At 32.4% G+C, this 16,335-nt stretch overlaps 2 protein-coding genes across 7 annotated transcripts; one reads left to right on the top strand and one right to left on the bottom strand.

Annotated features, from left to right (window-relative positions):
• Positions 1-160: 160 nt before the first annotated feature.
• On the bottom strand, positions 161-3,610 carry LOC118028356 (replication factor C subunit 3). 5 transcript variants are annotated; one of them, XR_012168050.1, is made up of 8 exons: positions 3,380-3,610; positions 2,851-2,961; positions 2,737-2,766; positions 2,012-2,122; positions 1,759-1,895; positions 1,091-1,614; positions 898-1,000; positions 161-727 (listed from the first exon to the last, which is right to left on the bottom strand). XR_012168050.1 is itself a non-coding variant. In XM_073404861.1 (6 exons), the coding sequence occupies exons 1-6, from the start codon at positions 3,560-3,562 to the stop codon at positions 1,449-1,451; spliced, it is 738 nt and encodes a 245-aa protein (XP_073260962.1). In that variant the 5' UTR covers positions 3,563-3,610; the 3' UTR covers positions 889-1,448. The 5 variants fall into 5 exon arrangements, 1 of the variants encoding a protein (XP_073260962.1); XR_012168049.1 differs by having other exon boundaries at positions 898-997; XR_012168048.1 differs by having other exon boundaries at positions 898-1,614.
• A 3,608-nt stretch (positions 3,611-7,218) lies between these two features.
• LOC118028357 (uncharacterized protein At4g17910) lies at positions 7,219-14,677 on the top strand. Of its 2 annotated transcripts, none has more exons than XM_073404744.1 (16): positions 7,219-7,531; positions 7,616-7,658; positions 7,753-7,798; positions 7,878-8,002; positions 8,118-8,191; positions 8,354-8,426; positions 8,540-8,629; positions 9,328-9,401; positions 11,326-11,413; positions 12,307-12,433; positions 12,513-12,617; positions 13,436-13,565; positions 13,674-13,725; positions 13,815-13,859; positions 14,203-14,301; positions 14,415-14,677. In XM_073404744.1, the coding sequence occupies exons 1-16, from the start codon at positions 7,491-7,493 to the stop codon at positions 14,565-14,567; spliced, it is 1,365 nt and encodes a 454-aa protein (XP_073260845.1). In that variant the 5' UTR covers positions 7,219-7,490; the 3' UTR covers positions 14,568-14,677. The 2 variants fall into 2 exon arrangements, with proteins under 2 accessions (XP_073260845.1, XP_034887814.1); XM_035031923.2 differs by having other exon boundaries at positions 7,616-7,679.
• The last annotated feature ends 1,658 nt before the right edge of the window (positions 14,678-16,335 follow it).

The raw sequence follows: 16,335 nt of genomic DNA, 5'->3' as shown, positions 1-16,335 counted from the left end.
GAGTGCTTTCTCCTATAGAAGCAAATTCCTCGTTGCTGAAAGACTATACAACAAAGTTTTAGACTGCACTGAAGATCATTAAGTGATTGGAACATATTCCCAATTAATGGTATTAGAATGGGGTAGCCAGGTTAGTCCCTTATTTTGTTGTTATGGTAACTAACCCTGATCATACTTCTAAGCCAGAGGTTTTTAAAATCCTCCATATAGTTTGAATCAATTGCACATTCCATTCAATTATCAAACCGAGATTATCAAAAAGGCTTTAAGATTTGTATGGCAGACCAACCGATGCGATGAGATGGATGATTCCTAGCTACCTCGCGAACACTACAAATATCATTGTGATTCGAAGTAGCTTGATGTTGTGAAACTGGGACGTGCTCAAATTTACAAACATGGGAAAAAGGAAATTGCACGGAATTCCTTGCTTAATATTCTTGATGGAAAAGAGAAGAAAATGATGAGAAGAAGAATCAAAAGGAACTGCCTTGTTGTGCCTATTTGTCAATACTAACAATGTTTCAATGCGGTCTTATTCCATGATGACATGACCTCGTACTGTTGTACGATTCAAACACACCAGACTCAGGAGTGAAATTCTGAAGAAGCATTTTAAATGTTCCGGCTTTCTGAATAGGCAGGTACTATCTGTCTCACCTTTCTCACGTTCAACCTTGTTTTATCCCGTTGTGCTTGTAAAAGCTCATGAACTTAGCTACAAATTCTGACAAGAAGAGGTACTTTGTTAGAGTAAGCCAATTTTATAATTGGAAATGTAAGGTATTAGCATCCAATTTGATGATCTTGCGGGTGATATTGGAAGGAAAGTGAGGGGCCTGCACTCATATCACGTGTGAATTATACGCAGCAACCAAGAAGCTCTCAATTACTCACCTTCTATCCTCACAAACCCGGCAACCCTTGTTCTCATTTGCCCACAAAATAACTCATCTTGGTTTCACATCTTCTTTCTTCCAATACAGAGGTCTTCATTCTGCTTCATGAAGATAGCACATAAATGACAGTGAAATCACTGACATGCACCATACTAAAAAGATTAGCTCAATTACTCGGCTGTCATTCATACATCATCGTTGTATGTCTGGGAAAAGACTCCGATTTGCATTTGAATTCGGTCATCCAAATGCCTCTTTAGTTCTTCCACTAATGTCTGCAAAACAATCAAGAAAATTGCTTGAATTCGAACGCATCTTGATGAGAGTGCCTTACAAAAAAAACAAATTGGGGACACAAATTGTGCTGCAACAGAATTTGAAGCTTTTGTCTGGAAAGAAACAACCTGCATACAGAAGAAAGATCAATGAGTAGAAGCAAGAAGCCAGGTATGCTTCCTTAGTTATATCCTCATCTTCCAAATACATTTTCTCTTCATGAGTATTAACAGAAGGTTCGATTGGACAAATTGGCTTTGACCGAGATTCCCTTCATGTCTCAAAAGTTCTAGTCACTATAGTCTTTGATTTAAATGATCCTATCACTGCAAAAGCTCCTAACCGTTTAGAGCTTTGCTCTTCAATTATACTTGTAGCAATGTCTGCAATTTCTTTGTCCCAGCCAGTCAAAACCAGTTGGTCTTCTTTGAAGGGATAACTGTAACACGCAGGAAATATGTCAAAGCTAGACAGAGTAAGAAAACAAAAGGAGCAAGCATATATTCATTTGTTGACTTGTGTTGTGTTTATAATTAGTTGATTAAGGATAAATGCAGGCAACTGCGGGCTTAGTCTTGCGTACTTCGAATGCCAGGTGGCCTCAAATGAACGAATGGCTTGCTGAAGGCAACGTTTGGACTTCTCTGCTATGCTGTTGGCTAACTGGTCAGGTAATTCAATGTCTTGTTTGTTAGCAATGAAATGCAATACTTCAACAATCTAAAGAACAGAAGGAACAAATCACAGTCCTCGACCGAAAAGAGAAAAGGCAGTGGAACTATCAAATGTTGAAGAATTGAGATTTTATCTCAAGGAAATCTGAAGCAAACATTTACCTGTTCATCTGAAGGTGGAAGGAGTGGAATAACCATGCAGAGGGGACTGAGATCGTGGAGCCTGGAAATATCATAGCAGCAGAAGATGACTTTGCAGTGCCCTCTATAAGTCTGTAGGAAGCTTTTGATTCTGAGTTGGGCAATCCTTAGAGAGACGCTCTGCCTCGTTTACAATAATTGATGTTCTTTACATGAATGTTAATATCGTTTTATTTTTTTTATAGATGAAAACTATAACCAATTGACAGGAATGTTAGAAATTGGCCCGCTTCCACTCTGAGATAACATAATTACGAAATTCAGGGTAGCTGAGGGTGCATTTTGAAGAAACGAGGGGGAAGATTCTTAAAGCTAGAACATTGATGAACCAAGACAGCACATTTATAATTTTTTGATATTGTAGTAACGGTTATTTTTTAAAGTGTTTTTTATTTAGAAATATATTGAAATAATATTTTTTTTATTTTTTAAAAACATTAGAGTATCAAAATGATCAAAACAATCTAAAAATTATAAAAAAATAATTAATCTATAGTAAAAAAATTATGTTTTTAATTTTTTAAGAACATTTTTAAAATAAAAAACCACACGAACAGAAATTAAAACAGAGTTCAACCAACCACATTTAAACCTAGGATTTATAAAATAGATGTAAGAAAATAGCATCTCATAAACGACAAAACTAGAATTGAAGACAACCAAGATGCACATTTAACAGTGCTTACCGGATCGAATTCTCTGATTTCCTCCTTTGTCTGTAAAAAGAAGGTAAGCAACCATTAAAAGGCCTTAAACACCAAGGGAAAATTAATACAAGAACAAGGAAATCACTGAAGTACCTCATTTATATCCATTCCAGCACACTCTCTAAGCATTGCTAGAGCCATCGTTCTCTTTCCTACCCCTGGAGGTCCTTCAAATAAACAATGATTATAATGTCCATTGCATGCCTAAGAATTCACCAAAAAGCCCATTTAGTGTAAAAAAACTATGTACGTTTACAAAGTTGGTCGACGACAGTCATCAAAAAACCCAAATTAACTCCCTAGCAAAAATCACAGTTCCATTATCGCGGAAGCATTATCGTAATAGGAGCAACGGTTGCCTCAGCTGCCTTCTTGCGTATTTCAAAAAGAATTCAAAAAATATATAAAAAATTAATTTAAAATAAAAAACAATTAAAAAAATCATGAAACACGGTTGCACACAGTCGCAAACAGCCTTAAAACATAAAAAAGACAAATTTTCTTTCATGAGAACCCACTTCCGTACTGCAAGGGACCGGACCAAGTAACCTAAATTGAAAATGGCCTTGTGTACTTCTCACCCAAACAAAAAAAAATCATGTAAATGTACATAAGAGCATACCGTACTCCGATTGGATTCAGCCTTCTCCCTGTGACAGATGAAGTCCTTCAAAGCCTTGGGCTGATATTTCTCCGCCCAGCTGAAAGTATGCCCTACTTCAGGCCTCTCTCCTTTAGCAACCGGCAAATGAGTGCTTTCACGTGATGCTCTTACCATTAATGTCTCATAATTAGCTGTCCTCATTCTGTCGCTGTTCTCATCTGATATTCTCTTACATTGAATATCTTTTGTGTCGGAAGGATGATCATGAGAACTGTCTGGTTGCGTGGACATATCTGCGCTGCGACTTTCTTTGGATTTTAACCAAGGAAAACACAAGTTGAAGAACGATGCCGTGGCTGAAGGGTCAAAGTAGAAATAGCTAGCTGTGTTTTTTTTAGTTTTTTTTTTCCAACTTTGGAATTAATTTAACAAATGAGAATTTGGAAGTTGTAATTAGAAAGGTATTTTTCTATTAAAAAAAGGGGAAGATTGAAATAATATTGATTCGAGCATTAATTAGAGAAGAGTAATAAGCATCGACAACAATACCAAGCACTATTCTAAACAAGTAAAGATGTCATGGTTGGGTTTGCTCTCTATGTGGTCTTAGGCTCGAGTCATAAGTTGCTTATATGATGGTCACTGGAGGCTTACCAGGGCCCGTGAGATTAGTCGAGGTACGTGCAAGCTGACCCGGACACCCACGTTAAACTAAAAAAAAAAAAAAAAAAGATGCCATGGTTGAATTCATAGAATGTGTATAGGATCAACAAGTAAAGCACAATTCTAGGTACAGCGTGGTCGTTGTAGTTTGCATTTATACATGAGCAACTTTGTTTTCTAAGAATATCAACAGTGACTGAGTTCGTTGCATGGAAAATGTCAAGAACAGTTTCTGATTTACCAAGGACCAGGAGCCTGTTTCTTTAGTTCTTCGCACCGTTTTGCAGTGTATCTTTTCTGAAACATGGTTAACCATCAATTCCTAAGTCATCAACAAAAGGCTCATTGGATCTTTCCTTATTTACTGTCTATGTTCACTGTCTGTCTAGGTCATTCCATAAAAAAAAAGAGGTTGCCTGTCTAGCTTCACAGTAGCTTCTTGTACTGTCCAGGTTCATGCTTTCTGTGCTTTCTAGTTATGTTGTATTTATATCGTGGTTTATTTGTTTTTATATTTTAAAATTATTTTAAAAAAAATTTAATTTTTTTTTATATTTTATTAATTTTAAATTAATATATTTTTAATATTTTAAAAATTATTTTAATATGTTGATATAAAAATAATTTTTAAAAAATAAAAAATTATTATTCATATATATTTTTAATATAAAAAATTATTTAAAAAACAATCATAACCACACTCTAAAATAAGCTTATAAAGCTTTGAGCAGTTTGGGCTAAGTTTCACTGATTTTTCTTGATACTGTAGAGAATGGACTAAAGACAACAAGAATACTACAGGTAAAGAGGGGCTAAACACTGTCTTCGCTGTAGCATCATTTTCCTTTTACTGTGCACTGTAACTTTACTAAACAGTTAACATTTAGCTCGGTAGATGGGGGTAATAAAGTCTTTTTATTTTATGAACAGTCAAAATATTAAAATGCCTTTATAAAAATATTAAAATGTCTTTTTATTTTATGAACAGTAAAAAAATTTTAAAAATAAAAAATATTATTTCAATATATTTTTAAATAAAAACTAATTTAAAAAATAATTTCTACCGTAGTCACGAAAGTACAATAATTCCAGCTTACTAGAAAATAATTTTTATAACAATAAGCAAAAGATGGCTCATAAACGGGTCCCACTAGAATACATCCCATCTCTGTTTATATATATAAACTTTTTTTTTACTAGGACAAGATATCACGTGCCCGTCTTTGTTATTTAATAACTTAGGTAATTCACGCTAAGTTGTAATTTAGGTCAATTTGTTTTAATAAAAAAATTATTCAAACAATGATAAAGTTTTTTTTAAAATAAAAAAACTATGAGATCTGGATTATTAATTTGAATAAATTTGATTAATTTAATAATAAAGTTATAAAAACAAATTAACAATAAAAAAATAACAATAACTAATAATAAAAATAAATGCTTGCAAATACTATAAATAGATACTTTCTAAATATACTTAAAAAGTCTTAGCAATTTTATTTGATAATAAAAATAAAAATTAAATGAGATTGACATAACCATGTAAAGTGGAGAACTAAAAAATATGACGCTTAATCACTAGCAAATCAAACAGTAAAAAACCTTTTGAAAAAAACAAAAAAAAACCTAACTCGAGTTAGCATGCTAAATTCATGGTCTAGTTGTGAGATCAAGATAAGCCTATACAAAATAATTGAATAAAACAATGATGGTCTACTCTCAAGCAAACTAAATAATGAAAGACAAAATTGAGAAAAAAATCAAATTAAAAAAAACATGAGTAAACTCGGGTTAACTCAATTAATTTACTATCCTAGACACGAGATTATGATAACCTTATACAAAAAAAGGTTGAAATTGGAAAAAAAATTAATTTTAAAAAAACCAAAATCAAATTGGCTAATCTTTGAAACCCGTGACCCAAGTCATGAGACCGAGATTACCTTAAAGAAAGCAAATATGAAAAATTATGAAGAAAAAATCTCAATTATCCAAATATCAAGAGATGAAATTGAGAAAAAAAATCAATAAAAAAAGAATTAAAATACAAAATAAATAGCAATTAAAAGAATGATGATCATATTTGATATAAAAGTTCAATGAATAAAACAACGAGGGATGGAATTGAAGAATAAAATAAATCAAGAAAATGATTTTAAAAAACATAAAATAACAATTAAATGAATGAAAATCAAATTGAATGAAAAAAATTTAAATGAAATTAAATGTTGATGAATGAAGTTAAAAAATAAAATAAACTTTAAAAAACATTAAAAGCAAAACAAATAGTAATAAAAAAATAAAAATAAAAATTAATATAAATACAAATTGATAGAACATATTTAATTTTTAAAAGGGTAGATACGAACCCGAGATGAGAAGAGATAAAAGAGGGGGAAAAGAAAAAAAATTCACCGAAGTTTAATAAATGCTTTGTTGTGTATATATACCTGATCACTTTAAAAAAGATGTTAAGACGCTTCCAATACCATTGCAAAATACAATGTTTAGTTGTCGGAGATGCCTCATGCATCACTTTTGTTTCTTAAATAATATTTTATATTTTTTAAAATATCAATACCATTGCAAAAAACAATGTTTAGTTGTCGGAGATGCCTTATGCATTACTTTTGTTTCTTAAATAATATTTTATATTTGTTAAAATATCAAATTACCCTTTAATCAATTTAATTATAACAAAAAAAAAGGATGAAACTATGAAAAAGCTTTGAATGTTTGTTTAAAAAACTTGACTTTTAAGAGTAATTTAATTATTTTATTATGTTTGAAAAAATAAAAAAAAACAAAAAAAAAACTCATGGTTTCTTGTTAAATAAATTTTGCTTATAAAGATAATTTTATTATTTTATTATATTTTTTTAAAAAAGAAAAAGACTAGTTTATTTTCTATTAATCTAAAAATAACCAAAAAACCATTAAAAAATCATATTATCTTTAATAAATAGTTCATTATTTATTTTAGAAGAGAAAAATAATGTTATATTATTCCAATATACGATGCAATGTTTATTGATCTAAAGGCTGAGCCTATTAATTTTTTTTAAAAAAATTAATTTCTTTAGGGAAAAAAAGGAAGAGAGATGGTACAAGCTGACCAACCCCTATGGAAAAAATATGTAATTTTAACAAACTTCTTTATCTTAATTTCCCTTCCTTTTCTTTCTTTAATTTTAAATCAAGCTTCCTACCATTATCGTCAATGGCGAACAAAATGTCGGAGAGATAAATAGAAAGTTCTGTAAGTTCGTAATTACAGCTCCGTAAATTGAAAACCACATTTTGATAAGATTCCTTAACGAAATCAGCACCCTTAAGGTTGTAATTTGCAACCCATTCGCGCTCTCCTAAAATCCGAAGCCCTCTCGTAAAACACTGCAGATTTGACTTTGCTCTTTCTGAAGCACATCTTATTATTATTAACAAACAACTTGAATTCTCCCAAATCATGGATGGTTCTCTCAATCCCAACAAGCATCTCAAAGAACAGTAACACCTCTCTCTCTCTCTTCTCTATCCCTTTTCTCGTTTTCTCTAATGATATTCAAAATTCACAATTTTCTCAATGATCAGATTCGTAAGCAATTTGAGTGGATCTTCCATGCTCGAAATCGCCGTAATGTCCACTGTTGTCCCTGTATGTAACATACTCTCCCATCATTCACTCCTCTTCTCTCCCTCCCTCCTAATTTCTCTTTTTCTCATCGCAGCTTCTCTTTGTTTTGCGACACTCAATCTTCTCCAGCTACCAGAGCGGTGATCATTTCACTCCTCACATTTGCGATTTATTTATTTATTTATCAAAAACTAATTTCGTTTATCTCTGATGCTACAGTGACACCAACGAAGAAAAACGACCATGACAATGCCGTTTTGGGTTCTAAGAAACTGGGAAATTACATGGCTACTCTGACCGTGGATTTTCTCTTCACTGTTCTTCCTATGCTTTTAATTTTCACTGTAAGTTTTCTCAATCAAGAGATTGCTATATTCGCTTTTAATATTTAGTTTTTATTTTCTTTAAAAAAAAATCAATGAGCTTTATATTGAATCGTAGATTGGTTACTGATGATAGGTTCTAGCAGATTGGGTTTATATATTTGCGATCCCAATGATGGTATTGGTTTTCTCTGTTGTAGCAGCTAAAAGGTAGAACTAGTAAGTCATACACACACACACATTATTATTTTTTTCACTTTTTGTTATGTTCTTTTGTTTTCCGGGGTTATGGAATGCTCGTTTTTAAGTGCTGCATTATTAATCCTCTAATTAGTAACATGTTGACTGTCAATTATTTGAACTTTGATGAAGGGTTGATGCTTCGAATTATTCAGGAGGGTCACTCTCTCTTAGGACAAATGTTTCCTCGTACAGGGTTCTTGTGGTACTAAATCTAACTTTACATTTCCATTGCTTTTATGTAGACACTAATTTTGGATGGACACTTGTTTTGTTTTATTTTTAATTTTGGGACATATGAGATTTTGATTACTGCAGATGACCATAACGTTCTTGTGTATCTTGGCTGTTGACTTCAAAATTTTTCCAAGAAGACATGCCAAGACTGAGACCTACGGTACTGGTTTGGTAAGATTTTCAAGCTGTGTCTGGGTATTTAGTGCTTCTTTTCCTTGCTCTTGTTTTCAGCTGGGTTATGATTGCTATTCTTGGCTTTATTTGTCTTGCTACTTCTGCTCACCGATGTTTGAGAGAGCAATTTATATGTCCTTGTTTCCTTAGCGCGGCAATTAATTAATTAATTAATTATCGATATCCTTGAATCCTATGGTATTTAACTTTGAATTGATTTTTCAACCCACTCTAATTATGTGAAAAGTTATTTCTTAATTGAGTTTTATTCATCATCTATAATTGCTGAGGGTGGAATTCTTAGTTATTATAGCTCAATTGTGGCTTAACCTTGGCATTTAATATTCAATTTTAGCCCCAGTTTATACTGAAACCACTTCATCAGTCTTTGCAATTTTGTCCACATCAAACTGAACCATAACTAACACCACACAAAAAATTTTCATAGCATTCAAGGATGCACTAGTTTTAGACTAAATTGGTTTTACAAATAATGTCCCCTGTCAAATTGTTGTTATGAAGAGTTTCTGGTGTCAAGATTAGCAGCTGTGCTCTGACTTTAGAACTTTTAAGTTGTATTTTTTGTGTTCAGTTGAGATTTAGCTGTATACCAAGAAGCACTATACTCTCTCCTCCCTTTGTAAATTTCATTGCTCTGGTCAGCACCCAAATTTTTATTTCTGTGATTATATCAGATGGATCTCGGGGTGGGCTCCTTTATTCTTGCGAATGCACTAGTTTCACGGCAAGCACGGAGTGTCTCATTAGTGTGAGTCTTTCATTGCTTTGAAGTTCTGTACTTGCTGGCTTTGGCTTAACAATATAAAAGTTTTTTGTATTTTTCCACACTTTAACAATTTGTAAAAAGTGAGTGGTGCTTCTTTCCTCTTATCTATTTTATCTACCTAGTAGCAATCAAGAGACATAATTATAAATTGCTCAAAAAGGAAAGCTTAAAGATCACTTGCAGAGCTAATAGTGGAATTGAAGAATAATTTAGATAAAAAGGATTGATCACTGATCAACCATCAGCAGTTTTTGATGGTTGTCATAGAATAGGAGCAAGGCTCTCTAGGCTGGTAGCATTTTACAGCTACAGATCCTTAATTGCCATTAGTTAGATGGAGACATGCATTTATATAGGTTTATAGTGCGGGAGTTTACTTTATTTAGTTTGCCTGTTAGTTTTAGAGACAAGTTCACCTCAACTTCAAAGATGTCAATATAACAAATTGATAGAGATATACTGAAAGGCCAATGGAAGAGAATATTTAGAGAAAAGAAAATGATAAAAATCAGCTCTCTCAAGTAGGGATTCAATCAGCTGCTTTCAAGTTTTGGAGACTTACTATTTGGTTGTGTTTGGTTTGGGGTTAAAAATTGGTTCTAAATGTTAAAGGGTTAAGTGTTAAGGGTGTAAAAAAATGGTTAAAGGGTAAAGTATTAAGGATGTCTGGTAGGTGTAAGAATTATTTGTAATGGTGGGATCCAATCATTTTCAAATCAAAATTAAAATTAATATAATAAAAAATACTATAAAATGGTGGGACCCATTTGTTAGTTGTGTATAAAAAAGAGATCGGAATTTGAATTTGAAAAAAAAGCACAAACTTAAAAATTCTTTGCCCTCTCCAAAATTTTGTTACCCCACCCTTATTGGTTAACATTTAAACCCTATTTGGAGATTAAAGTCCTGTTTGGCATTGCGGTCCAACCATGCTTTTAAAAAATTTTGAAATACTTTTTTAGCTTCAAATTATTTTTTTTTGTGTTTTTGGATCGTTTTGATGTGGTGATGTAAAAAATGAGTTTTAAAAATGAAAAAACATTATTTTAATATATTTTCAAGCGAAAGCACTTTGAAAAGCAACTTCTACCGTACTCCCAAACAGGTCTTTAAGTGTTAACCCTCCTAAACCTTTCCCCTATCCCCATAAAAACTTTTAAACAAGGTTATAAGGGGATAAATGTTAATCCTTTAACATTTAACCCCCTCTAACTCAAAACCAAACACACCCTTATAATGGTATGCTAATAAGTTTTTAATCGAGTAATTTGTAATGAATTGTGTGTTAGGTCTAGCTGATGGCTTGATCAAATTCATTGGTTCTTGCTGCCCCATCCTAAGTCTTGCTTGAATTTAGAGTGAGCTTGAGTCTCAATGTTTACTCCACCGCAAGGTTTTATGCTTTCAAGGTGGTGAAGAATGAAAAGCATATTAGCTCCTTATGGTGCTCTTGTGTGCCACAATTGAAAGCTTACTATGATTTCTGATGGATCATCTTCAAGGAATAATGCCCTGGAAGTTTTATGTTACGCTAGAGTGTTGTATTCTCTTCTCTCTCATCCCTTTGTTTTCTACTTGTGCCAGGGAGTTACATTATTATCCTAGGTTTCCCTATTTGATTTAAAGCAGTCCAGACATAGATGGATTTATGGCAAGATTGGCATTTCTGTAATTAGTAAATATAACAAATTGCTATTGGCCAGTTTGTGTGATGCGACAAGTTCTTTTTTTATAATCTGTTTATATTTTGAATTCTTTCATTCATTACATTTTTTATGTTGATGATATATTCTTGAACTTGTTTTAAAATCACATCTTTTCTTTCTTGTTCTCTGTCATTCTTATGTACTGTACATTAATAATGGGGGTGACAGTGGTTTATTTTTTGTTTGCTGATGCTATTTAGGAATTGGAAGGCTGCCGTCCAATCCACGAGCCCTCTGCTACTGCTAGGGTTTGCTCGGCTTCTTACTACAAGAAGTGTAGACTATCAGGTGGATTATATTTGCTTATCTTATTGGTCTAGGAATGCTGTTTTCTAACTGCGTGTAAAGATGCTTTCATTTTTTCATATAAGGCATTCTGATTGCTTTTGTTCTTCTATCCTTCACTAAGAAATCATGGCTCAAATGCTTTTATGGTGGCGGACTGGCTCAGGCACACAGCTGCTGCTGATAATGAGAAACACTGTGCATATAATTAACTTCAGCTCTTTGAAACTATAGCTCAAACTGAAAATGAAAAGGTAGCACATTGATTATCAAAACTCTTTCCAAATATCCTTCGACAGAGGTGGAGGGTTGATGAATTAGTTGTTTTTTTTTTTTTTTTTTTGGGGGGGGATGGTCTCCTCACAAGTATTCTATGTGTTGGCCCTGCTTTGGTATGTCTTATCTTTGAAAAAAATGATGAATTGATCTCTACTTGAACAAGCTTACCATGTTACATTTTTAAACCTTTCATATATCAACTAATCCATTGTACAAAAATATGTAATTCCTTCCTGGATCATAGATATATTGGAGATCTAGTGGACTTCTATTTGTACTGGTACAAGTTTCTATGCCCTGACCTTTCCCTTATTCACTAGAAGGGAACAATAGATCAAAGCTAGTTGTTATGTGTGTTTCAATGCTGCTTCAATTCTCATTAGACACTGGTGAAATCAGTGTTGGTAAACCTTTAATTATAGACGTGGGTTCATGTAGAATTTCCTTGCTGAAATACAGAATTTTAGTACAGTTAAGCAGTAACAAAGCTTTGTTCTCTTTTTCACATAATATGTTATTGCATGTCATGCTTTATATTGCTTTTCAAAAGATTCATGTCTTGTCATGTTATTATTGTTATTGTAAGAAATATGTCTTATTTATTTCTTTTTATGCAGGTTCATACAGGGGAATATGGAGTACACTGGAATTTCTTTTTCACTCTAGCAGCTGTATCAATCCTTACATCCATAATTAACATTCCGCCACAATATTCAGGAATTTTTGGTGTAGCAATTCTCATTGGTAAATTTTTTTCCTGGATATGCATTAATTGGGTTCACTGAAGATTTTTTTATTAGCCTTTTTAACTTCGATTCTTCAGGTTTTCAATATTGGTTGAGTCATGGATTAAATGTGTACCTCCTTTCTGATGAAAGGGGTACAGATATCTTGAGCAAAAATAAGGAGGGGATATTTAGTATACTAGGTAAGGATAATATCATCTGAGCTGATCATTTAATGATTTATGGTATTTAAAGTAATGTTTGTAGCAGAGTAATATTCTTTAATTTGTACTTATGCTATCCAGTTCTTCTCTAATGTATAATTTTCTCTATTGAGCTTTATGATGTAGTTAATACCTGTTCATTTTAGGAATGATAAGCTGCATTTATGTCTCCGGTTATGCCTCTTAATTCTTCCATGAGTTTTGATCTTGTCAGCACCAACTCAAATCTTTACTTTTAAACCATTAGAAAATACCCCCCTATATGCATCAAAAAGTCAATTCACGCCCTGTATTTTGATTTTGGTCAACTGCATCCAGAATTGCTTAAATTTGGGTCGGTCCACCCCCCTTACTGATAACATGCCTTTAATTCTAAAATAAATCAACTGATAAATGATGTTAAAAAGAGAGAAAAAACGGTATGGTAAGTTGAATTCACATGTCTTGCATGTGATCTTAAATTGGAATTGTCTTCAATTGGTGTATCTAGGCACATTTTTGAAATTTTGGGTACAATTGACCAAAACTATGATAGGTTGTGGATAGCCTTTTGGATATGAACATAGGGGCTAAAAGAGGAGAGGGAGGGGGGGACTGCTAAGAACTTAGTCTTACCTCTGATCTGTTGATTGTATGATATCCATACTACTCAATTACAATAATTGAAAAAGTTGTTGTATCATCCAAAGACTAAAAGATAGTTTATTATCTACCAATCAGCATATGCTTTTAGTGTAGTTTTCTTGTTGCTATTTCTGACTAGAGTTTTCAAAATGATAATTTGTTATCGTTCTCAGGGTATTGGGGTCTGTACCTTGTTGGTGTCCAATTGGGTTATTATCTATTCTTTGGAAATCGTCCCACTACTGCATTGAGAACCATTAAGTGGGCAAGGGTCCGGGTCTCATTTATTTCCCTGGTGTTTTGGTATGGTCTACTGTGGCAAAATATTTTTTTTATTGTCAGCATACGTTCAAATAAAAATTGATTATTCTAAAGTCTCCAACTTATTTCCCTCTGCTGATTGTATTGCAGGTTAGTAACTGTTCTTTTAGACAGGCATGTTGAAAGAGTTTCACGTAGGATGGTAGGATGTGGTGCTCTGTTTGATTAACTAATGAGTGAAATTGTTTTGGTAACATTGCTGATGAAAACCCATAAAAACTCATTTTGCAGTGCAATCTGGCTTATGTTACTCTGGTATTGGCTCAAAACCTTCAGGTGCTTCCCATATTCTTCCTGTTTTAACCGTATTTGAGATTCAATGCGACACTGATTTCACGTAATTGTTAGTTTAGGTTTCGTGATGCAATTTCAAGCATTGTTTGCAGAAATGATTTTTTTTCCTGGTTAAAAGAGAGATTCATTCGTTTGTTTGTTGTTATTATTTGATGCGGCTCAACAACTTAGTATGCCCCCACCAAGTCCCTCAACCTCCCAATCCATGGGTTCTTACATAATGTCAAATACCGCATGCCACAAAACCCAATTTAGTCTGTACTACAGTGGTGTTGCTCTTTCCTATTCCCTCTTATGCCAGCTGAAAGCTTCTATTATTCTTCAGGTTTTAGCGATACTAATGCTTTCTGATTTCACTGCTGGAAGTAAAATGTCAGCACTTGAAGAAGCGTTGAACCGGAATCTGCTGGGCACATTTCTTCTGGTAAATGAAGGATTCTGAACTGAATTTGATGTTCTGAAAAGCTTTCAATTTAATCCTCCCTCCCAGGCGAGCTTGCATGAATGATTTGCTGAGTTTTCTTTCGTACATTGCAGGCAAACTTGCTTACTGGACTGGTAAACTTGTATGTGGATACTCTGTTTACCCCATCGCTCTCAGCCCTAGTTATCTTGCTTGCTTATGCGTATTGTTTATCAATCATAACTGGTATTGCTGATTTTTATGGTGTCAAATTGAAATTTTGGTAGAGATTTTGGTTTCTGTATAGAAAAAAAAATTTGGTTGAAGGCCATGGGTTGTTGCAGCTAGACCCAATTCTCATCAAAATTGCAATGCATACTGTCAAGCTTTCTCACTATTTCTCTCTCTCTCTCTCTCTCTGGTTTTTTTATTTTATTTTATTTTTTATTGTTTGTGTTTTTTTTATGCTGTAAGTACATTTGCTAGAAGATGCCATTACCAACATCACATATTCCATCAAGATAATGGAAACTGATGATGGAGCTAATGGTGTGTGAGTAACATAAAACTATTTCCCTTCTCCTTCCCATTTTTCTTTTCCTTTTCCAATGAAAAATTGAAAATAGTGTTTACTTGTTGAAAAAGAAGACGTATTTTTCCACTGAAAAGAAAATAAGAAATATGTTAAGATTATAACTAAATTAAACCTTAATTTCGAACAGTTATATTAATATCTTTTATTAGTGTCATTCTAATCATAAAATATTTATTTTATTTTATTTAAATTAAAAATTATCAAGAAAAAGTTATATTGTTGACTAGAAAATTATATTATATTTATAATAAAACCTAAATTTATAACATTAATTAAATATGAAAATATAAAAAAATAATTTTAATTTTCTACATTGCTAAAAGGTTCTTGTATATAAAAGAGAAAAAAATTGTATTGTTTCTTTTTATTTGAAAAAAGAGGAGAATTTTGTAAAAAAAAAAAAAAAAAAAACTTTAGATAATTTTTAAAATGTGTTTTTCAAACTCAATGTAAATATAAATCTAAAAATTAAGAAAATTAGTTTTCAGGTTTTAAATAGAGAAATATTACATTTACATAAATAATATAAATTTTTCGTGTTTTGACTCAATTTTTTTAGAAAAATAAAGTATGATTATATTTCTAAATAGTTTTGACTCCAAAAAAAAGCTGAAAGTTAAATATGGACAATTGCTAGAATACAGCAACTTTGGAAGTTCATGGTCACATGGATTCTCTGCAGAGCCTGTCAGCTTAGACCATGTTACAAGGCCAGACCACCCAAACCCGAGTCCTCATAACTGGGTAAGGCTACATTTCCCACTGCTTGTAATAGATAGATTGCTTTCACATGTATTATTACTATTATTATTTAATTAACATGGGTGTTCGGGTCAGCTTGTGTGTATTTTAACTAATGCCGCGAATCTTGAAGTTAAGGATTATACAAGTCTTCAATAACTATTATATTAATAATTACAGAACTTGAATTTAAAACAAAAAAAAAGCAAATTTTTTTGTCCCAATGTCAATATGTATTATTTACGTAAAAGAAAACAATACCAAAAACATAATAGTACCAAATAAAATTACTACATAAAACTTTTTATTCGAAGTTTTGTGAGAGTATCTCTTCAAGTGTAGCATCTCACTCTAAACGATATATAACTTTTTAAATAAACTAAAAAAATTGATCAAATTATCTTAAAAAACTTGAAATTAAAAGAAGAAACATAACAATAAAAATCCTAAACACATCAGAAAATTAAAAAATTAAAAGAAATAACAAAAATAGGCTGGATAACACCTTCTTGGTTTAATTTGAAGGCCTTTTTAATTAGATCTCAGCCAATTATAGCTAGTCAACCCTTTTATAGAATTGAGGCTTTGGATTCGAGCTCATGATAAATTACTCCGCACAATTGAGACTTTTTTTGGGGTTTAATTTTATTTCATAGATTCATAAATATCCCAATAAAAATATAAAGGTATCCACACTACTGATGATGAGAACCACCTCC

Source organism: Populus alba, chromosome 15 (genome assembly GCF_005239225.2).
Source record: "Populus alba chromosome 15, ASM523922v2, whole genome shotgun sequence".
Classification (NCBI taxonomy): Eukaryota; Viridiplantae; Streptophyta; class Magnoliopsida; order Malpighiales; family Salicaceae; genus Populus; species Populus alba.
The sequence above is the reverse complement of the archived record's forward strand: the minus strand, read 5'-3'. Positions and strand labels throughout refer to the sequence as shown.

Bases quoted from the DNA above. Each gene is read 5' to 3' on its own strand.
- LOC118028357 (XM_035031923.2), top strand. From the start codon at position 7,491: ATGGATGGTTCTCTCAATCCCAACAAGCATCTCAAAGAACA. The intron at 7,532-7,615 runs GTAACACCTCTC...CTCAATGATCAG, and splicing joins AACAAGCATCTCAAAGAACA to ATTCGTAAGCAATTTGAGTG. The intron at 8,003-8,117 runs GTAAGTTTTCTC...TACTGATGATAG, and splicing joins CTATGCTTTTAATTTTCACT to GTTCTAGCAGATTGGGTTTA.
- LOC118028356 (XM_073404861.1), bottom strand. From the start codon at position 3,562: ATGAGGACAGCTAATTATGAGACATTAATGGTAAGAGCATCACGTGAA. The intron at 2,962-3,379 runs GTATGCTCTTAT...GTGAATTCTTAG, and splicing joins CTGAATCCAATCGGAGTACG to GCATGCAATGGACATTATAA. The intron at 1,896-2,011 runs GTAAATGTTTGC...TCTGTTCTTTAG, and splicing joins TTCCACCTTCAGATGAACAG to ATTGTTGAAGTATTGCATTT.